We start from the raw sequence: 21,933 nt of genomic DNA on the forward strand, positions 1-21,933 counted from the left end.
GCGGCTCCGTCTGGTTGTGCGTGGAGACGCAGCGCTCGCCTGTCCCCGCCTGCAGCCACCTCCGCCCACACAGCCCTCCCCGAGAGTCCCTCCCCTCTAGGGATCACAGAGGCCATCCTTACCTCACCAGGTGCGCATGCTCCCTCCAAGCATCGTGCTTCCGTAGGTCCCAGAGCCATCTTTCCAGAGATAAGGTCTCTTCACTGAACCTTTAGCTCACCAAGTTAACAGACCGACGATCAAGGAGCCCCGGGAATCTGCCTACCTCCATTCCCTCCCAGCGCCGGGGCCTCAGATGCTCACCACGCCGCTTGCCTTTTACATAGGTTGCTGTGATTCGAACTCAGGTCCTAAAGCTAGCGCAGCAAACAACCCACCAAGCCTTCTCCCTAGCCCTTAATCTCTTTCGCTGTCCTAAATTTTCACTACTTGGTATACATTTTGTACTTCCAGAACATCTACATTCAAACTATCCACAGTTCCTCGGGGATATATGCACAGACTTAGCTGTTGTTGACTAATTTTGTTTTTTGTTTTTTTGTTTTTTTGCTTCTTGTGACAGGTTTTCTGTTGCATATCTAAGGCTGGCCCAGAACTCACTTTGTAGCCGTTGTATAATTTTCTTCTTAGGAGGTCGACCAGGCCCCTCCCTCCTACCAAGGTCCAGACAAAGTTTTTCTTTGCATGGGGTCGGTTCCCCCTCAACCCCTTCCCCACCCCAGCTTCTGTTAACCTTCTACAATCTATAGACTGTAGTACTTCCCAGGGCCACAGAGCCCACAGACAATGAGGGCAGAGTTGCATACAGCTGGCTGAGAGGTTCAGGAGGGAGCAGCTGAGAGAACAAAGGAGAGTCCAGAGAGTGATCTTTCCGATTCTTCTTCCATGAGGGAACCTCAACAACAAACAAGTCTTGGAGGTCACCAGCAGGTAGTTGCAGCTTCTCTGATAAAAATAACGACTGCTAAGCTCAGCAGACCCAGCGATAGAATATAGGTTATGGCTAATAGAACCTCATTCATTTTAGCAGTGGCCTGTTTGGGCTAATTTAATTTTTCTGCGCAGTAGACAGCTCATGCTTATTTATCCATCTACCTAGCTCTGTACATGTGTGTATGTATATGTGTGGAGTTGAATGCATGCTATGGTGAATGTGTGGAGGTCAGAAGATGACCTGCAGGAGAAGTGTTTCCCCCTCTACTACTTGGGTCTCAGGGATTAAACTTGGGTCCTGAGGCTGGGCTGCAAGCCTGCCAACTCATCTTGTTGACCCCCTTCACCGATTTTTGTTCATTATGACCTTTTGAAAGCAGGGTATTCTGTCTGCTGGTGCTAGCAAGCTGGTATAATTGTATCCCTTTTGGTCACAGATGGCAGACACCTCAGGGTTCATATTCCTACTGAAGCAAGATGGAGAGGCAGCGACAATCTTGGCAACATAAGAAGGGGTAAGGAATTCTCTCATCTTAGGAGAGAAGCAAGAATTCCTACATATCTGTATATAGATCGTGTATATTTATATATGATCACACACATGAACATTAGTAAAAAACTTAAGATATTTTAAACAAGGTTTATTCATCTAATGCACACTGTCACAGTCTTCAGACACATCAGAAGAGGGCATCAGATCCCATTATAGATGATTGTGAGCCACCATGTGGTTGCATACCTGAGTTCCAGGCATCCACAGAGGCCAGAAGAGGGTATTGAGTCCCTTGGAAGAGGAGTTACAGACAGTTGATTCTCTAGCTCATACTATCAATCTTTTGAGATGAGAGCCACCCAAATGGTAGATATGGCTAATGCTAAGAAAATTAATTGCTTATTCTCCCCAAGGAGTCTAGACACACACTTGGTTATACCCTACTTTGTATGGCTCTCCTTTAGGAAGCACATACTCCCACACAGATACGTATTTTTTTCTTCTAACCACCTCTCTTTTTCTATAGTACTAAGCCTATATTAAAATATTTTTAACAAGGGGCTGGGGAGATGGCTCAGTGGTTAAGAGCATTGACTACTCTTCCAAAAGACCCAGGTTCAATTCCCAGCACCCATGGCAGCTCACAACTGTCTGTAACTCCAGTTCCCAGTGATCTGACACCCTCATACAGATAAAAACACAACGTACATTAAAAAAAAAAAAAACCGACAACAACAACAACAAAAAAAACTTTAACAAAATCTCCAACTCAGGGCAGCAAGACAGAACAGTGGGTAAAGGTCACCATGGCTGAACCTGACAACCAAATTCCATCTCTGGGGCCCATATGATAGAAGGAAAGAACTGACTTCTACAGGTTGTGGGGTCTTGCTGTGGCATCTTACCAGTAAGTCTCAATAATTTGTTCATTTGTTTGTTTTTCTAACCAACTGATTGTTATGGCACGCCCCTTTAATCCCAGCACTCCACTCGGGAGACAGAGGCAGGCCAACCTCTGCGTTTGAGGCTAGCTTGATCTACAGGGTGAGCTCTAGGACAATCAGGGCCACACAGTGGGATTCTGTCTCAAAAAAAAGTCTCCAAATCTATTTCATCACAAACTGGTGGATACTGACATCCTTCTTCTTCTTCTTCTTCTTCTTCTTCTTCTTCTTCTTCTTCTTCTTCTTCTTCTTCTTCTTCTTCTTCTTCTTCTTCTTCTTCTTCTTCTTCTTCTTCTTCTTCCTCCTCCTCTTCTTCCTCCTCCTCCTCCTTCTTCTTTGGTTTTTCGAGACAGGGTTTCTCTGTGTAGCCCTTGCTGTCCTGGAACTCACTTTGTAGACCAGGCTGGCCTCGAACTCAGAAATTCGCCTGCCTCTGCCTCCTGAGTGCTGGGATTAAGGCGTGTGCCACCATGCCCAGCTGACATTCTTCTTCTTGTAGAACCCATAAAAAGCCTGTTCAACCTGAGTCTAGGTCCCTAAAAATCTGGGGATACTCCTGAGGCTCCTGCATCTTTTTTCTCCTCACAAATGACACAACCACACATTGTCCTTTAATGGAAATGTCACAGAGGAAGTGAGGACCAGCGGATATGTATGCCTCTAAATCCCTCCTCTTCTCTGAAAACTCCCCCATCGTATCCGCCCCACTCTGGCACAACAGGTCTCTGCAGGGATAGGTGTATCTTCTCCCACTGAGGCCAGACAAGGTAGCCAGACTGTACGGTGGGGGGAGAACCGGGAGGAGTGGGCAGCGATTGGGATGTAAAATAAATAAATAAATAAATTAATTAATAAAAAAGAATAAACTCTAGGTAAAGTTTAAAAAAATTAAAAGAGGAGCTGGAGAGACGGCTCAGTGGGTAAGAGCACTGACTGCTCTTCCAGAGGTCCTGAGTTCAATTCCCAGCAACCACATGGTGGCTCGCAACCATCTGTAATGGGATCTGATGCCCTCTTCTGGTACCATCTGTATGTAATAGTATCTCTTCTGGTGTGTCTGAAGACAGCTACAATGTACTAATATACATAAAAATAAACAAATAAATCTTTAAAAAAATTAAAAGAATTAAAAGTAACATATATTAAAAAAACATTATCGCAAACTTGGGTGTCACAGCATTTTTTCCTTTCTGAGTGCAAAGGCTACTGGGCCTCTAAATTTCTACTCCAATGTAGCTTTGGGGGTAAACACATCCTGCCCAGAGGGAAGTAGCTAACTGCCTTGCAGCCCTTCACCTACCTACAGAGACTGCAGGCAAGCCCAAATTGAGAATGAAGTCCAGGGCTTTTTCAGTGCTCCAAGGACCACTGCAACCAGTGATACCCGAGTTGAGTAAGTAGGACTTGGTGTCCTTCAGGGGAGCATGTTCCAAACAGGCAGATGAGCTTCGAAAGAACTGAGACAGGGGCAGTATTGGTGGTTGCCGAGCACAAGACCCTAGCAGCACCAGAAAGGTGAGCTGGCCGGTTTGGCAAGCAGGCAGGCCAGTAGGGACAGAAGTCACTTTGGATGCGCTGTACAGGTTTTGAAGGATTCCTCCCCACTCCCTCCACACAGGATTCCCCTGTGTAACAAAATCCTGGCTGTCCTGGACTCGCTTTGTAGACTAGGCTGGCCTTGAACTCACAGAGATCCACATGCCTCTGCCTCCTGGGTGCTGGGACTAAAGGCATGCCCCACCATGTCTGGTGCTTTCATAGGATTTAAAGCAGAGAGACTTAATCTAATTTACCTAAAAGGGATGAGGTTGACCCCGTCCCTAACCTGGAACTCAGGGGACAAACAAGTAACCCCTAACCAATTTGAATACCCTGATACAACTATGCCAAAAGGGAAGGGCTGATTTTGTCAATGATAGAGCTAAAACCAATCATGGGTGTGTATGATACGCAATTAATTAGTTAAATGCCGAAATGTATCAAAAGATATTTGCTTCTTCTCTTTTCTTTCTTTTTTCCTGTCTTTCTTACTAGGCAGATCAAGTTGGCCTCAAATTCAGAGATCCTCCCAAGAGCTGGCATTAAGAGTGTGCACCACCACGCTGGACATGTTTTCCTTTTGTAAAATGTGTTTATTATTACTAAGTGTGTTAATGATCCCTGAGTGTGTAAGCGTGCCTGGGCACCCCTGTGCACATCAGGGGACTTTGCACAGTCAGTTATTCTCCTCCCTTCACACGGGCTTCTTAGTTCTACTCCACAGCAGTAATGGGGATAAACATTAACATGAATCAAGTTAACCGAGTGAAGACACTGCATGCAACACTTTGCCTACCGAGTATTGAGATTATAGTTAAGAGCACGTGCAGAAGGAAACCCAGGGCTTCCTGTGTGCTAGACATTCTACCCGCTGGACTACAACCCAGAGAGTAATCTACTGAGCAATCTCACCTGTCTTATTTATCTTGCCTTTTTTTTTTTTTTTTTAAATCTTCCAAACAAAACAAAAACAGCTCCCAGGGTACTGGTTTGATCCCTGTTTTAAGTCTTTCTCAAACTTCGGACCTGCTACTTTTGGAGGTCGTGATGGCCCAGCGTAAGCTTTATTGGCAAACAGACTATTTCTTGCAGGAAAGAGGGGGGAAAATGTCATTAGAAACAATTTCCCACATTCCCAGCGTTTCAGCTACTGCTAATTCTTCTGTGGCAACAATAAACAATACAGGAGCGTGCTTTCTCTCTGCCGTCTTCCCTCCAAGGTTATTTTGCAGGGCCAGTGAAATCTGTTTATTGCCGAGTGCGAAAATGTATCAATTTAGGATCAGAACACTAAGACCCTGGTGCTTCAAGCTTTCAGATCAGGAACAGGAAGTTGCAGGATATAAATACAAGGAGGCGGGAGGTAGTGGGGTTTAGGCCATCGCTTACACAGTGTTCATCAAAACCGGGTAACTATGGTTACCGAGCTCACTTCACTGTTAGTGGTTGTCACAGAACCTACTCGGTAGTGTAGAATTGATAGAGTTGTCCCTTTCGGTTTTTTTTGTTTGTTTGTTTGTTTGTTTTTTGTTTTTTTGGTTTTTCGAGACAGGGTTTCTCTGTGTAGCCCCGGCTATCCTGGAACTCACTCTGTAGACCAGGTTGACCTCGAACTCAGAGATCCGCCTGCCTCTGCCTCCCGAGTGCTGGGATTAAAGGCGTGAGCCACCACACCCGGCTGAGTTGTCCCTTTCAAAGAAAGACCTTCGTCCTCATCTGGGTATCACAGGATACCCCTACTCCCCACCACGTTTCTTCACCGCTCTGGCTTGGCTTGAGGTCTGTCACCTTCCAATTTTGTCTTGAAGGGAGGGCATCAGCTACAAGCGGGACAAATGTAGTTGTCTCAGGGTGACCTAGCAGCATAACACCCGAGTTTGCCTTTAAGCCAACTGGATGTCAGTCTATCTGCCCCTATCCCAGGCTGGTCTCGAACTCAGAAATCCGCCTGCCTCCCCCCCCCCGGCCCCCCCCCCCCCCCCCCCCCCCAGTGCTGTGATTAAAGTCTTGCAGGAACTACTTCACTCTCAGGCGGCTGATCAGCAATAGAGCGCTGGCCTAGTGGATGTGAAGCCCTAAGTTCAACACCCAGCATTGCTGGAAGAGGAAAAATAAAATCTCAGGGAAGGAAGTCCAGCCCTGAAGGCCACACATACACACACACACACACACACACACACACACACACACAGCTGGCCTAGTGGATGTGAAGCCCTAAGTTCAACACCCAGCATTGCTGGAAGAGGAAAAATAAAATCTCAGGGAAGGAAGTCCAGCCCTGAAGGCCACACATACACACACACACACACACACACACACACACACACACACACACACACACACACAGTGAACCAACTGGAGAGGTATTTCGGGTGTCAATCACCCTTCAGTCTGGTTCCTGCGAGGAAAAGGGACACGGGGTTGGGTGTGGAGGCGATGACGAATCTTGAAGCTGCAGCAGCCCAGAGCCCCACCGGCCTAGGTGCTCAGCAGATAGGTCACCCAGGCGATGATTTAAAAGGACAGCACGCCCACCCAAGGCGGCAGACCGCCCCTCCCTGCCCCGCTGCCCGCCCAGGCCGCACCCACTTGGGGGCGGTGCGCCCGAGCTTAGTTCTGGTGGGCGGACGCCGCGGCTTTAAGCCGGGGCGGGACTGAGCGAGGAGCAGCAGCGGCGTCGGCGGCGAGAGTTCTTGGGGACTCGGGCCCGGATGCTGGGGGCTAGTCGGCAGGTCCCGGTAAGCGCAAGGGAGGGCGGGTGAACGGTCCCGGGAGATGCACGCGCGTGCGTGTCTCAGGCGTGGGAGAGAGTCGGTGCAGCACGACGGCTCCACGGAGAAGTGGAGAAGGCTGTCCCTGCTTGACCGAGGTCCTTCCGGCCCCCCAGGAGCCCTCCTAAACTAGATCAGCCACACTGCAGCATTTAGTCCTCCGCGGCGCCGGGCTGCGCTGGAGCGGATGGAGGGACGCGCAGCGCTAGCGGCCGCGGAGGTTGGCCCTCGGCGCTTGCCGTAGCTCAGCGGCCTGCTGGGGGGCAGTCGCTGAGAGTCCCGGGAAGGATCGGCGACAAAAGGAGGGAACCCGAAGGCCGTTTGCGACGCGAAGGGATTGAGTGAGGAGTCGAGGGGGCTGCGGCACCCCACCAAAGCCATCCTGGCATCTGCGGGCCTCCACGCAGGCTCCTGGCTCTCTGGGCCAGACGCTGAGAGTGAAGGTAGCGGCGGCTACGGCGCCCCCTGGCGGCCCGGAGGCGCGTTGTCCAGCCAGCCGGGCGTCGTGGGCGGGGCGGACCCGATGGAGGACGGCGGGCTGTGGGGCCGTTTGCCTTTTCCTTACCTGGGTGGGGACTCCGTGGGCTCGAGGGCATCCAGGCCTGAATCCATATCCTCTCGAAAAGCTCAGAACCTCCTTCCAGAATCCACAGGCGGATAGGGTAGCCCCCTGCTTTCAGGTTCTTGGCCCAGGGAGAAGCTAGGCCTGGTCCCTGGGAGGATCGGGTGGGAGCTCGGAAGTGGCACTTTTACTGAGTGGCTTATAAAAAGGAGATTAAGTGTCGCAAAAGTTTGCGCAGATGATTGGGCTATAGCTCAGAGGGTAGAGTGTCCCCCTAGCACACCAAACCCTGGGTTCGATTCCCCAGAACCTCCTAGCCCTGGGGTGATGGTACACAGGCCTGTCAGGGGTCGGGGCTGGAAGCTCAACAATCAAGGCCAACCGTACATCTACATCAGCCTGCTCCTCCTACCCGAGCTACACAACACCGCCTCCACAGCAGAAAAGCTAGATAAAAAGTTTGGCCAGGATTAGGGCTTCTGTTTTGTTCTTAAGAATGCCTTGACCCTGAGTCTAGTTAATAGTCGGTGAGTATGAGGGACCTCCAGTGTTTGAAGGAGGAACTCTGATAGGAAAAGCAAGAGTTTGCCAAGTCACGGTAGCAAGGCTGATAGTATCCTTAGCTTTTCTCTTCTCTCCCTAGGAACAGGGTCTCTGGTATTATGTAGGCCTGGCTGGTCTAGAACTCACAGAGATCCACAGAGTCCTGGGGTTAAAGGCGTGCACTGGCACACTCAGCTTTTTATTTTTTAAGCATTTGCTTGTTTGTGTATGTGTGTTCGGCATGCATGTGGAGCTAAGAGGTCAGCCTGTGGGACTCAGTTCTCCCCCTCCACCCTGTGGTCACATATCAAGATAGGTCTCCAGGTTTGGCTCCAAGCGCTTTACCTTATGAGCCAGGAGTCAACGTTCCTGTTTTCCAAGTCACTGTGGTGCTTTTAAAGTATGCTTTGGGGCCGGTGAGTTGGTTCAGTGGGTAAAGGTTGCTTGCTGCCAAGCCCGATGACCCGAGTTCAATCCCTGAGACCCACACGGTGGATGGAAGGAACAGACGTCCCACAAGTGGTCCCCTGACTTCCTCATGTGCTGTGTGGCACACACCTTCTTCCACCCCAGTTAAGAAAATGTAATGATAAAAAGCATGCTTTGTGTTTTGTGCCTCGACTGTAGATAAGATCCACAGTCTTTGAGGTAATGCTTAGGAGAATAGTTTATTATTTATACAATACTGGGGGATAAAACCCAGGACAAGGCTCTACCATGATGTAGTGTGTATATTTTCCCAAGGTCTCAGGTAACCCTGACTAGCCTAAAATTCACTATGTACAACAGGCTGGCCTCTTGTCCCCTGCGTGCTGGGATTAAAACCATTTGCCCCCATGCTTAGCTGGTTTTATATTTTCTTAAACTGGTTGGGGTGGGATGGGGGGAGTATTGAAGAAGAGTAGTATTTCATGATGAATTCAGATTATGCAAAAGGTGTCCTTAAGCCCTCCTTTTTGTTTTGTTTTTTTGTTTTTTGAACACCGCTGTTGTCATTCATTTATGTGTTAGTGACTCCTTCCTGAGTGCTGGGGAACTGGGTAGACATTGCACAACTACAAAGATTCAAACATTTCCTGTGTGGCTCCCCCCACCTCCTCCATGACACTTTGGAGATAGTGTCTTATGTGTCCCAGGCCCCCATCTGTACTTCTCCCGTGCTGGAGAGGTTGTGGGATTACTCCGCTTTATGCAGGGCTGGGAATCAAGGTCAAGGCTTCATAAACATGCTAGGCAAACCCTCTCTCCACTGAGCTATAGCCCCAGCTCTCCCTCCATTCTGCACAGCTCGTTGTACAAAACGTTTGCGATCTCCTGGTTTGTTGAAAGAAGGCTATGTAACGGGAAAGAAAAGCTTCCATGTTGAAGAGAATGATGTTGAAACAGTGCATTTGGACACACTGTCCACAACAAAAACAACCCACAGAAAACAGTGATTTCCGCAAATCCTTTAGAGCTTGGGCAGTGGAACAGCTCAGCAGGTTTCGGTTCCAATCACCAGCCCTGATGACCTGAGTTCGAGTCCCTGGACCTCTGTGTGATTCCTCTGACCTCAATACATCTATTAAGGCACAGGAACCTCCCCCCCCCCCCAAACACAATGAAAATATGAATGTAATTTTAGAAAGTACTGAGGTAAAATATTTCACAGGTTACAAGCTCCCCATGTCCCTGCCAGCTGCTGACGGGATGTCTCTCTTCACAGGCTGGATAAACTCATGGACTTGGCAGCTCAGGCTTGAGAAAAACACAAACTCAGAAGAAAGATGGCGTTCGTTGCAACCCAGGGGGCCACGGTGGTCGACCAAACCACTCTGATGAAGAAATACCTTCAGTTTGTGGCAGCTCTCACGGATGTGAATACACGTGAGTCTGTCCTTTTTTGCACACTGAGAGGAAGAGCAAACCTTAGTGTTTGTCCTTGGTCTCCCCGTCTACCTTGTGGAGAAGCACAATGATGAACAATACTGCTGGAGCCACAGAGAGGCACAAGTGTGTGTGCCAGATTGCCTGTGTGTATGTGTGTCCTTGTCTGTGCATGCACACGTGAGTCTGGGAGGATGGATGTGTGTGACTGGTGGTAGGGACCTAGCCCTGTGCCATCTTCTGGGCTGTGACAGTCAAACTGATAAGATCTGATTGCTTCTCTTCAGTCCCTAAATCCAGTGATTTTTGAAGCCTCCCTAAGGCAGTTTCAATGAGCTGACTGTTTTACTATTTACAGCTGATGAAACGAAGTTGAAAATGATGCAGGAAGTCAGCGAGAACTTTGAGGTATGAGCATCCCCACCCCACCCCTCCCTCTCTTCTGTTTTTGTTTAAATTATACTTATTTTAGGTCTGTGTACGTGCTGACACATGCCATAGGCGCTGTGTGCTTGTCACAGGACAATCTGAGGGAGTCTGCTCTTTCCTTCCATCGTTGTGGGCCTGGGGATTGAACTCTGGACATTTCAACAGCCCTGCAATTTCCTCTGTTATCCATGCTTTCTCCTGTCCTTGCTGTCAATGTTTTTACAAATGTATTTTTATTATTGTTGCTGTATAAGATGTGTGTGTGTACATACTACCACAGTGTTTACATAGAAGTTGCGCCAGCGTTGTGAAGTGGCACTCTCCTGCCTTTACGTGGCTTCTGAGTATTGAACTCAGGTTGTCATGTGTATTTGGTGACAGCTTGACCTGCTGAGTCATCCTGCCAGCCCTGTTGTCAGACTTCTGTCAGTTCTATGTATCATTGTTATGCATTGGTGCATTTGGAGAGGGGAGCCCAGAAGCACTGTGCTGCCCGTGAGGTATTGGCTTTCTGCTTCCCCTTCACCCTTACGTAGACTCTGGGTATCTTCAGGCTCATGTGGCAAGCACTTCCGTCTCTCCAGCCCTGTCAAGTCTATTTTGTTTCTGACTCAGAGGTTGTACTGGCTGGTTTTGTGTCAACTTGACACAGCTGGAGTTATCACAGAGAAAGGAGCTTCAGTTGAGGAAATGCCTCCATGAGATCCAACTGTAAGGCATTTTCTCAATTAGTGATCAAGGGGGAAAGGCCCCTTGTGGGTGGGACCATCTCTGGGCTGGTAGTCTTGGTTCTATAAGAGAGCAGGCTGAGCAAGCCAGGGGAAGTAAGCCAGTAAAGAACATCCCTCCATGGCCTCTGCATCAGCTCCTGCTTCCTGACCTGCTTGAGTTCCAGTCCTGACTTCCTTTGGTGATGAACAGAAATATGGAAATGTAAGCTGAATAAACCCTTTCCTCCCCCACTTGCTTCTTGATCATGATTTTTGTGCAGGAATAGAAACCCTGACTAAGATAGAGGTCATTGATAATAAAGGCTGTCCTGTCCTGGCATACTCCTGTAATCCCAGAGTGGGAAAACTACAGCAGGGGGATTGGCAGGAATTATTCAACACCAGCCTGGGCTATAGTGTGAAAGGGTTTGGAAAGAAGTCTGTATTTTTTCTAAATCTATTTTTTACTTGTATGTGTATGTTTGGGCAAGCTGAGAACAATTCACCTTCCACAGTGTGGATTCTTCCTCAGGCTTGGCCATAAACAGTCTTTACCGCTGAGCCGTTTACCACGCCCTAAGGCATCAGTGCAAAGGAGTTTGAAACTTTGTACACAGTTCTGCCCATCTTCCTGGTGAAGAGGCTCAAGGATGTGTTTTGGAATGTTGGCTTTGTTACATGTTTTCACTGGGATACATTCAAGTTTACCTTGTGATTCATTATGTTCAGATGTTAGCTCATCCGACATAACGGGTTGCCTGTCATTTCTGGTTTTAAGAACTTAAGATGTCGGTGACCTTGAAAGAGCAATCATTCCTTTCTGAGTTTCTTGTATTTCTATGATTTTACATTATCTCACTGATCCCTCAGACTCTGTTTGCAAATGGTCTTTGACTTGTTTTTTAACTGGAAAAATACTGATTTTTGGAAAAAAAAAAAGATAAAGACTTTTCATTGTCTGTGTATGTGTATGAAGGCCTGAGTGTGTGTCTGTACGTGCACCACATACATGCAGTGCCTGCGGAGGCCAGAGGAGGGCGTCAACCCCCGGGAAGGAAGTGGAGTTTGTGGAGTTAAAGGTGCTGGGAGAAGCCATGTGGGTATAGGAAAGTCAGCCCAGGTCCCTGCAAGAGTAACAAGCTTTCTTAACCGCTGAACCATCCATCCCTCTCTCTCTTTAGGAGGGTCTGTCTTTAGGGATACTATTATCTCCAAACTACCTTTAAATTTTCGGTTTAATTTTTTTTTAAAAGATTTATTTATTTATTATATGTAAGTACACTGTAGCTGTCTTCAGACACTCCGTAAGAGGGTGTCAGATCTCATTACGGATGGTTATGAGCCACCATGTTGTTGCTGGGATTTGAACTCGGGACCTTCAGAAGAGCAGTCGGGTGCTCTTACCCACTGAGCCATCTCACCAGCCCCTCGGTTTACTTTTTTGTGTGTTTTCCAAGTCACTTTTAGTTGTAGGTTTTCACTGTGCTCTTGAATTTTGTTTCTCTGCCTACTTCCCAACTGCTCACACAGCACGTCCTTTGTTTGCTTTACTCTTTGAACAGCCGTGCATGTAAAGGTAGGGGTACATTCTGAGAGTCGTGCCACTTGGCAGTCTTGTTATTTGGACATCATTGCATGTATTCACACAGACATAGATGGGATAGGTCGGTTAGTCAACGTAGCATCTTAAAAAACTTAGAGTTTGTACCTGTGTGTTTATGTGCATGCCCGGCGCATACAGAGGCCAGAGACAAGGGGGCGTCAGTTCTCCCTCACGGTGGGGGTCCCTGGAAGGTGGCTGCTCAGCGGCTAGCCCCTTCACCTGATGAGTTGTCTCACCAGCCTGCCTCTTAATAGAAACAAATCGTAGTAAGCACAAAACGTTTGAGGCTACTGCCCACGTGTAACAGCAAACTGTTTGACCGGAAGTGACATTTAAGTAATGTTTACACTCAATGACAGCATGCTTGGTGACATGTGCCTGTTGACCATAGTAGGGCAACATCATCAGACTCTGTCTTAAAAATTGAAAAAGTCTGCAGCCAGTTAAGCAGAAAATTCCTTTTGTGGTGGCAATGTGGAGTGCAAAGCTGGAAGCAGCTGCCTCCTTGAGAATAGGCTGCCTGTTGCTTAGGTGGTTGCCCTGAGGGACTTTGAAGGCAGTTTTCTTGCAGATAATCCTGTCTCCAGTTTCAGTGCTGTCCCCAGCCTGGGTTCCAGGAAGATTGCAGAGTGCCTTTGGGAAGGCCCAGGGCTCGGTGGCCAGAGTTCAAGCTGGCCAGGTCATTCTGTCCATCTGCACCAAGTTGCAGAAGGAACTTGTGGATGTGGCCTGGTGTAGAGGCAAGCTTGAGTCCTCTGGCCAACAGAAGACCCACACTCATAACAGTGGGGCTTTACCATGGTTAATGCAGAGGAACTTGAAGGATAGGGTGGCTGAGAGGCGGCTCGTCCCATGGCTGCTCAGGTATATTCACACTTGTCCACAGTTGTTGCCTGGCAGATGTCAGGCCCTGCATATCTGACGGCTTCCTCCTCCGTGAGTTCTACACCCCACCAAACCATGTGTGGTAATGAAGCTCAGCTAGTATGTCTTTTTTAAAAAGCTGAAAAAGAAAGGTGGAGTTAATACAGAAACCACAGTGAGGTTGTTTGCTCTTGGGTTTTAAACAGTACACACAATGGTGTGGGCAATACTTTTATCTGAGAGGCACAATGGACTTGCTGGCGCCTCACAAAGACAGAGAGCATTCTACCTGATGCTGTGAAGCTGTGACACCATCAGGTGATAGATAGGACTTTTTTCAGGCTCCTTTAGGATTTTACAGGACCTTTCTCAAATGTGGTCCATCATTATGTGTGCACTAACTTTTATAATGGCTGCTTTACAGTCTTTTTTGAGATCCTGGCTAGACTGTAACTCAGGATATAGAGGGGGCTGGCCAGAAACTCAAGAGATCTGCTTGCCTCTGAGTCTCCAGTACTGGGATTAAAGGAGTTTACCATTGTTCTTGCCTAATGATTTACTGTTTTAAAATAAAAGGCTAGTGTTTCTTCTAAGTGAAGGCCTATGTGGTTTTTTTGTTTTTGTTTTTTTTTTCCTTTTTGAGACAGTGTCTGGCTTTGTAGCAAAGACATTCTTCTAACTCACGGTCCTACCTCGTCCTTCTGCTAGGTTACACACATGTTCCACTGTACTCTGTGCTAACTGTCTTGGAGGTCAGCCTTGAGTGTTCAGTATAGTCTAGAGCGTTGGTGTTTTTTTTTCTTTGCTTAAATGTATTTGCTCATTTTTTGGTTTAAATTACATTTATATGTGTACTTGGAAGATAATTTGCAGGAGAGTTCTCTCCTACCATGTGGGCCACAGGAATGGAACTTGGCTTATGGTGGGGTGGAAAGCTCTGCAACCACTGCACCACCTTACCAACCCCAAATGCATTTTAAAGTGACGTATGTATAGAGTGATGTGCCAGGTGGCACTCTGATCCTTATGGAGAAAATAGAATCCTTCTAGCTTATTATTACTATTATTTATTTATTTATTTATTTATTCCGAGACAGGATTGCTCTATATATCTCTGACTGTCCTGGAACTCTCTGTATAGACTAGGCTGACCACGAACTCATAGCAGTACCTTTGCCTCTACTGCCCAAGTGCCGAGCTTAGTTGTTTCAGAGGTTATTGACAGTCACCCCACCCTGCAGCAATATTCCCTCAGAACTGTTGCTCCCTCGGAACAGCCTTCTCTGTCTTGACTCCACAATCTCCCCAGTCTCAGACACCACTTTCTATTCGGCTTGTATGAGGTCAGCCTTTAAGAGTACCCACGAGTGAGGCTGTGGCGCTTAGCTTGATGTGTGGCACATTTCAGTTAATTTCCTAAAAAACAGGACGGGGTCACGTTCTTTTTCATGGTTGAGAGTAGTATTCCACTGTATTTATATATCACATTTTCTTGGACCAATCATTATTTGACGGACACTTCTGTTGTTTCTATTTCTTGGCTCTTGTGAATTGTGCTGTGCTGAACGTGGGAGGAATTCAAGCAACTGTGTATGTGTCGTGCTGGGAATTGAACCCAGAACCTCAGGCCTGCTAGGCAAATGCTCAGCATGTCCACGTTGAGCGTGTGTAAGTGTGTGCGCGCACACCACATGTATGGGTATCTGGATTCCAGGACAGGACATTGAATCCCCTTCAAGCTGGAGTTACAGGCAGTTGTGAGCTACCTGCCATGGGGCTGGGAACCCATGGTCCCACAGGAAGAGAAAGGCAGGCAAGCTTAACTTTACCCCTGCCATATCTGATTTTAACAGTAATTTAAGAACTTAATTTTCTTTATTAGATTTCAAATCTTAATCTACTAAATCTGATGTTATCTTGGAAGCATCCGAAAGAATTAAGGATCGCTGTGAGCTCTGGAAATGCAGGGACGTCTCAGTGGTTAAGAGAGTTGACAGCTCTTGCAAAGAGCTGTCCAGTCACAGTGGCTTGCAGCTCCAGGTCCACGGGATCCCATGTTCTCTTGTGGTCTCCTTGGAAACGTGGATGCCTGTGGTGCACATAAAACCTCATGCAGACACAAGTTCAAATTAAACACAAAAGCAGAAAGACCCTTATGTTTGTTTTCTTTTGAGCTTATTATGTGAGTTTAAAATGAAAATATGCATAAAACTTACTGTGCCTTTCCTTTTTTTAATTGCCAACTAGAATGTCACGTCATCTCCTCAGTATTCTACATTCCTGGAACACATCATCCCTCGATTTCTTACCTTTCTCCAAGATGGAGAAGTCCAGTTTCTTCAGGAGAAGCCAGCCCAGGTAATCTGTTAATGGGAATGGTTTAAAAAAAAAAAAAACCACACCAATGAGCAGAAGCAAATATGAATCAAAACAATATAAAACCAAAGACTGAAAGATGCAGGAGAGAATGAAAGAAGTTTCATCAGTGGGGCAGCCACCCACCTTTTCTGTGGGCTGAGTTCACTTGCATCTGCCAACTAGGGATGTGTGGATATGCAGACTGGCTTCACTAGGCACAAAGGAGGGCTGGTGAGATGGCTCAGCAGGAAAAGGTGCTGGCCACTGAGCCTGAGGGCCTGAGTTGAATCTGATGAGGCTCACATGACAGAAGGGAAGAAGTGACTCCTTCAAGGTGTCCACCAGCCTCTCTACACATGCTCCGTGATGCACATGTGCCCACAGGTAGTAAATTAATAAAAAAGTTAAGTTTGGCTGCAGAGATGACTCAGCGGTTAGGAGTCTTAGGTACTGTTCTCACAGAGGGCCAGAGCTCCGCTCCCAACACCCAGGCCAAAACTGCCTGTAACTAGTGCCAGCCAAGCCTGGTAGCTCTGGCCTCCTAGGGTACCGGTACCTACATGAACAGTTCTTGTAAAAACTGAAAGTTCATGTTCAGTTGTAACAGCTACACAGTGAGGCTGGAGCGTCTGTGTTTGACTTTTCCGCGTGTGTGTGTCTCTGGCAGCAACTACGGAAGCTGGTACTTGAGATACTCCACAGGATTCCAACCAATGAGCATCTGCGTCCTCATACGAAAAACGTTCTGTCTGTCATGTTTCGGTTTTTAGAGGTAAGCTTTGACAATTCTCTTAATAGCTGTATTTAAAACATTGCATGATTTTTTTTTCTTAAAATTCAGTAATAGTCCACACCTCACCAAAGATCTAATTAAATGAGTGAAATTCTTCTTAATGTCTCTTTTTCTTTCATTTTTGTTTAATTTAGAAAGACTACTTAGTTGAAGATTTTTGTTTTGTTTTTCTCTTTTTTTTTTTTTTTTCCAGACAGGGTCTCACAATGTAGCTCAGGCTGGTCTGGAACTCCTCTCTATGTAGACTAGACAGACCTTGAACTTACAGAGATCCACCAGCTTCTGCTTCCTGGGTACTGAGATTTAAAGTTGAAAGTTTATACCAAGACACCTGGCTCCTTTTTTTTTTTTTTTTTTTTGAGACAAGGTCTCACTATGTAACATTGACCTGTCTGGAACTTGCTGAGTAGACCAGGTTGGCCTACCTCTGCCTTCTGAGTGGTGGGGTTAAAGACATGTGCTACTTTGCCCAGGAAGGCCTTAGATGTTTAGGTGAAAGCATTTGTTGATCGTTTTGCTTTCTCCTGTCTTGACATGTTCATAGTCCCGTTGAGCCTCGGGCCCTTGGAAAGATGCGCTTGTTAGGGACAGGCTTGGGTTCTTTCTTCAGCCCTGCCAGTGCTGGCTGACCACTGCGGCCACGTTATCTAAGGTCTCTGAGGCTCTGACCTCGAGGGTAGAATGGCTGGCTGGTCCATTCTCAAAGAGCATAGCATTGGCTTACATGTAGCACCTGTCCAGTCCACAGTGGATGCTTCGTAGCTGGGTGTTCTTTTCGTGGTCTTTCTGCAGCATGGGTTGATAACTCCTTACCTCATAACATGGAAATGGGGGTGTTTGGGATTTTTATTTTATTTTGAGTTTTGGAATATCTGCATATACATAGCAGGTTTTGCTAGGGCTACAACCTCAGTCTAAATGTGGAGTTTTATTATTGGTCCCTTCTGTAGATAGCTTGAAGGTAATTTTATGCCATGTTTTTACTGTGTCTGAGTTTGTTTTAACTTAGAGCCATTACATGAAGTCAGGCATAGACTTTCCTAGTAGTGGTATCTTGTCAGGTACTCAAAAGGTTTAGGGTTTTGAACAGTTCAGGTTTGGAGTTTTCGGATCAGGAATGGGCAACCTGTATCTCCAAGCAGTGAACCAGGTTTTGTTGTTTGTTTCAGGTAGGATGTCATTTAGGCATTAAAGTATCAGTTCAGGTTGTGCTAGCACAATATCAACACTGTCGGATATCAGCACTTGGGAGAGTGAGGCAGGCAAAGCTCAGTGAGTTGAGGCCAGCCAGGACTCCATAATGATGCTCTGTTCAAAACAGAACAACATTAAATATTCAGGACTGGAGATGCAGCTCAGCTGGGAGAGTGTTTGCCTAGCATGCCTGAAAACCTGGGTAATCCTTCCTGAGTGCCGTATAAACCAGGCGAGGTGAAGCACACCTGTTAACCCAGCCAGCTCTCAGTTCAAGGTACCCTTTGACATGTAGTGAGGGCCAGGTCTCGGCCACATGAGATCCTATGTTAGAAAGAGGGGGGAAGTGGCAGTGATTCGTGTGTGACTTTCTCTCTGTGTCATATGCTAGCTCCTCCATCTCAGAGTTACTCTTAACATGTTGGTGGGATGCTGCTGTCAAATAGTCCACAAAGGCCTTGGCTTTCTGTCCACCACAGCTGTGCCTTAGAACTGTGATTTTCAGCAGCTTTAATGTAAGCTGGTTGATTCAGGTGTGTGGAAGAGAAACTGCAGAAAATGCCTAGACTGCTTTTGTTTTCTGACACGGGGTCTCACTCTGTACTCTGGGTTGCCCTGAAACTCATGCAGATCAGGTTAGTCTCAGACTGGAGAGCTGCCTGCCTCTGCCTCTCAATTATGTCATCATGCCCATTAACAGTTTGTCTTAATCTTGAGATTAAAATGTCTTGAGAAATACAACTTGATTTTTGTGGTTTTTGTTTGTTTGTTTGTTTTTTAAAGACGGAAAATGAAGAAAATGTTCTTATTTGTCTAAGAATAATTATTGAGCTGCACAAACAGTTCAGGCCACCGATCACGCAAGAGGTGAGTTGTTCGCCACATATGTTTATTTAGTGTGTGTGTGTGTGTGCGCGCCTGTGTGTGCGCGCGTGTGTGTGCGTGTGCGTGTGCGTGTGTGTGTGCGTGTGTGTGTGTGTGCGTGTGTGTGCGTGCGTGTGTGTGTGTGCGTGCGTGTGTGTGTGTGTGTGTGTGTGTGCGTGTGTGTGCGTGTGTGTGTGCGCGTGTGTGTGTGTGTGTGTGTGTGTGCGCGCGCATGCGCATGTGTGAACTGGCACGTGCATGGTACAGGAGAGTGGCTTGGGGTGGTTGGTTCTTTACTGTCATTTGATTCCAGGAATCAAGTTTAGATTCTCCGGCTTGGTGGCAAGCACTTTGACCTTCGGGGTCATCTAGCTGGCCCTTACCTGTAGTTGACTAAACAAGTACTGGGTAGAAAGTAGAGCTTGAGTTGAAAAAATTTTGCCCCCCACTTTGCTGTGCTCCTGTCTTGTGCAGAGTTACAGGAAGGCATCGTCTTGAAGTCCGCAGCGCACTCTTGAGTGCGTTCCCACTCCACGCTCCATCCGAGCACTGCCTTTACCGTTTCTGTTTGGATGAGTGCACAGATATCTCCCTGCATTTTCTCAGTAGTTGGAGTGCAGTAACTGACCAGGGTCGTGGGTCAGCTCCCATCTCGTGGGATAGACCCGGCGTTCCAGCCATTTTCTTATGGGTAAAGATAAAAGGGAGTTGTGGAGGTGGAGCTCTGTAGCCTAGCAGCAGAGTTGGAGCTTCTGGGAGCCGCCCTGGCCCTGTGACTGACGTGTGCAGCTGTCCACTGAGTGTAGACGAGGATGTCCCATCCCTTGAAGCTTTATAAGCCACCTGGTGTGGGCACGAAAACTGAACACTGGTCCTCTGATAGAGCAGGGACTGTCCTCACCCCCAAGCCACTCCCCAGTCTTGAGATACTTTTGAGATACTTGTTTTAATGACTTGTTTTCTTGACATTTAGTTTTTCAATGTTTATCTTCTTTTCTTTCCTTCCTTCCTTCCCCCTCTCTCTCTTTCTCTCTTTCTCTCTTTCTTCTGTTTGTTTGGTTTTTTGAGACAGGGTTTTCCATGTAGCCCTGGCTGTCCTGGAACGTGCTTTGCATTGCTGGCCTCTGCCTCTTAAATCCTGGGATTAAAGGTGTGAGCCACTACGCCCAGGTTCAGAATTTTTCTCTCTCTCAATGGCTATTGACAGTTATTTTCTGTGTATGGTTCAGGTTATTTAATTAGCTTTATTGGCAGCAACAGTTACTGAGTCCAAGTATAGATCCCAGGCTTCACATAGGTGTTAGCAGGCTGATTTCTGATTTCTTGTTGGTTTGAGTCCCTTGGTAGTATAAGAATCTGTACTCTTGTACCATCTCAAGCATTGTGTACTTATTCATTTTATTTTTAATAATATGTATGTGTATGGGCCTTGTCTGTATATGTATTATGTTGTATGGGTGTCATCTGAGGTCAAATAAGGATGCTGGATCTTCCAGAACTGGAGTTAGAATAGGCAGCTATGACCTACCTGATAGGTGGATGCTGGAATCCATCTGGTTCCTGTGTGTCTCTCCAACCTCAGTTCACTCTTTTCTGACAAGCATATAATGGCCCTTCCTTAACCTTCATCCTTTGGCAGCTTCTGTTTACCAGTGTCTGTCTTCTTTTTCTTTTCTTTCCCCTCATTTTTTATGTCCATTGCCTAACTTGCTTTGCTTTATAATAATCTTGTAAGAAATATTTGGGGTGGGGGAGGGGTAGAGATGCCATGTGTCCTGTGCAGGTGTGGCGGTCAGAGCTGTCCTCTGACCTGTCTTGAGGGGTCAGTGAGGTTGCCAGGCTTAAGTAATCTTTATCAGCTGGGCCACCACTGATAAATGAAGTATTTATGGTTTTTTTGTTATTGTTTAGATTCATCACTTTTTGGATTTTGTGAAACAGATTTACAAGGAGCTTCCAAAAGTAGTGGTATGTGTCTGTTTACGTTTGAATTTACTGCTTATATTTATTCATTTATCACCTTTCCTAATTTGGGGTAGTTTAGTTCAAGTGTCAGGGGTGGGGTTTTAGGATGGGGAGTACTGACCACCATAAGATGCACCGTTTGCCCCTATTGTGTTCTTCTTTGTAGAACCGCTACTTTGAGAACCCCCAGGGGATCCCTGAGAACACAGTGCCTCCCCCTGAAATGGTGGGCATGATCACGACTGTTGCTGTGAAGGTCAATCCTGAGCGCGAGGACAGCGAGACACGGACGGTGGGTGCCCTCCCTCCTGCTGACAGCTCTGCTGTCAAGTTCTCTGTCCTCTCCCCCATCTGTGGCCTCTCATTTGCCAGAGGGAAGAATGAGGTAACTTAGAGCGTTTGGATTTTCCTTTCTCTCTCCTACCTGGAGGCGTGAGCCTGGTCCTGCTGAGGTAATGCGGGTGAAGCCTCGGCACAAATGGTGTCTGGCTGTAAAGACCAGCCTACTGAGGAAACCTGGGGTCTCCTGCTGGCAAAGGCAGCAGGCTAGGCATGGGGGCAGAGAGGCTCTGGTCTGCCAGAAGTCTTCTGAAGCTGTAGGTGAAACTGAAGTTCTCTGGACCAGAGATCCCCAGTTGGTGCTCTAGCCCCACTCTGGTTTCCTGACTCTGTAAAAGTTTATAAAGTTTTTCCCTGATCTTGTTTTCCCTGTTTTTATCTGGAAATCTGTGTCTTGGACTTTGCAAAGGTAACGTGAGTGTTGCCTGTCATGTAGGGGACATGTGGTGACCTTTTCCTGTGAATCCTTTTTGGGGCTGAAGTAAGAAAAGAATGTTTGTCTGGGGCTAGGGGCGTGTGTCTGTCTACTGGAAGGATGCTCGCCCACATGCAGGAAGGCCTAGGGTGCTGGCCATGCCTCTAACCCCTGCACTAGGAAGGTGTGAGATCAGTGTAAAGCTAGCCTTAGCTACATAGGGAGTTGGATGCCAGCTTGGGCTACATGACCCTGTTTCCAGCCTAAAGAAAGGCCTTTTAGCAATCATACTTGTTTGAGGCAAGGCCTTGGCTTGTGCCGAGGAGAACTAGTGTGAATTTTGAGCAAAGCTGGCATCCTTTGCCGTCTTGACTGTTGTGTGTGTCCCTCGAGTCCAGTGCTCACTGGTCATTTGCCCTGTCCTTAGTAAGCTCGTCCTGCCCTCCTGGATTTACTATAAGCATTTTTTTTTCTGCACATAAATACTATTAAATAAAACCCATCAGCTAAACTGGATTCTGAAGTTTTTCTTGTTAAGTCAAAAAATGCCTTAAAAAGCTGGATGGCTTGCCAGACTGGGTCGGCCATACCCTTTATTCCTAGCTCTCTCGAGGAGATGCAGGTGGACCTATTTGAGGCCAGCCTGGTTTTCAATGAGTTTCAGGCTAGCCTGGCCTACATGAAACCCTGTCTCCAAAAAAAAACCCCCAAAACCAAAACAAACAAAACACCCCACCTAGATGTCGTG

General features: G+C 47.0%; 1 protein-coding gene, 1 long non-coding RNA gene and 1 other non-coding gene across 27 annotated transcripts in view; all 3 read left to right on the forward strand.

Moving 5' to 3' along the window:
• Window positions 1–16: 16 nt before the first annotated feature.
• Window positions 17–2,619, forward strand: Gm38739. Its single transcript, XR_868688.3, has 3 exons — window positions 17–930; window positions 1,371–1,448; window positions 2,200–2,619. It is a non-coding gene; the product is annotated as a predicted gene, 38739 (long non-coding RNA).
• A 3,519-nt stretch (window positions 2,620–6,138) lies between these two features.
• Window positions 6,139–21,933, forward strand: part of Trrap (transformation/transcription domain-associated protein) — a 92,042-nt gene continuing 76,247 nt past the window's right edge. For 20 of the 25 annotated variants that reach the window (XR_377189.4, XR_377190.3, XM_006504781.3 and 17 more), the window contains exons 1-8: window positions 6,139–6,647; window positions 9,491–9,651; window positions 10,010–10,059; window positions 15,505–15,615; window positions 16,283–16,387; window positions 18,386–18,469; window positions 20,378–20,434; window positions 20,598–20,723. Coding sequence is in view for 23 of the 25 variants with exons in the window: in XM_006504781.3 (XP_006504844.1) it covers window positions 9,552–9,651; window positions 10,010–10,059; window positions 15,505–15,615; window positions 16,283–16,387; window positions 18,386–18,469; window positions 20,378–20,434; window positions 20,598–20,723 (633 nt within the window). In the remaining 2 variants the exon portion in view is untranslated. Of the gene's footprint in view, window positions 7,124–7,175; window positions 7,770–9,490; window positions 9,652–10,009; window positions 10,060–15,504; window positions 15,616–16,282; window positions 16,388–18,385; window positions 18,470–20,377; window positions 20,435–20,597; window positions 20,724–21,933 lie in introns of those variants that run through there. The other 5 variants (XM_006504782.3, XM_030254015.1, XM_006504783.4 and 2 more) reach the window with 3 other exon arrangements.
• Gm23995 lies at window positions 12,827–12,955 on the forward strand. The gene has a single exon (XR_003956070.1). It is a non-coding gene; the product is annotated as a small nucleolar RNA SNORA70 (small nucleolar RNA).

The sequence above is a fragment of the Mus musculus genome, chromosome 5 (genome assembly GCF_000001635.26).
Source record: "Mus musculus strain C57BL/6J chromosome 5, GRCm38.p6 C57BL/6J".
NCBI classification, from domain to species: Eukaryota; Metazoa; Chordata; class Mammalia; order Rodentia; family Muridae; genus Mus; species Mus musculus.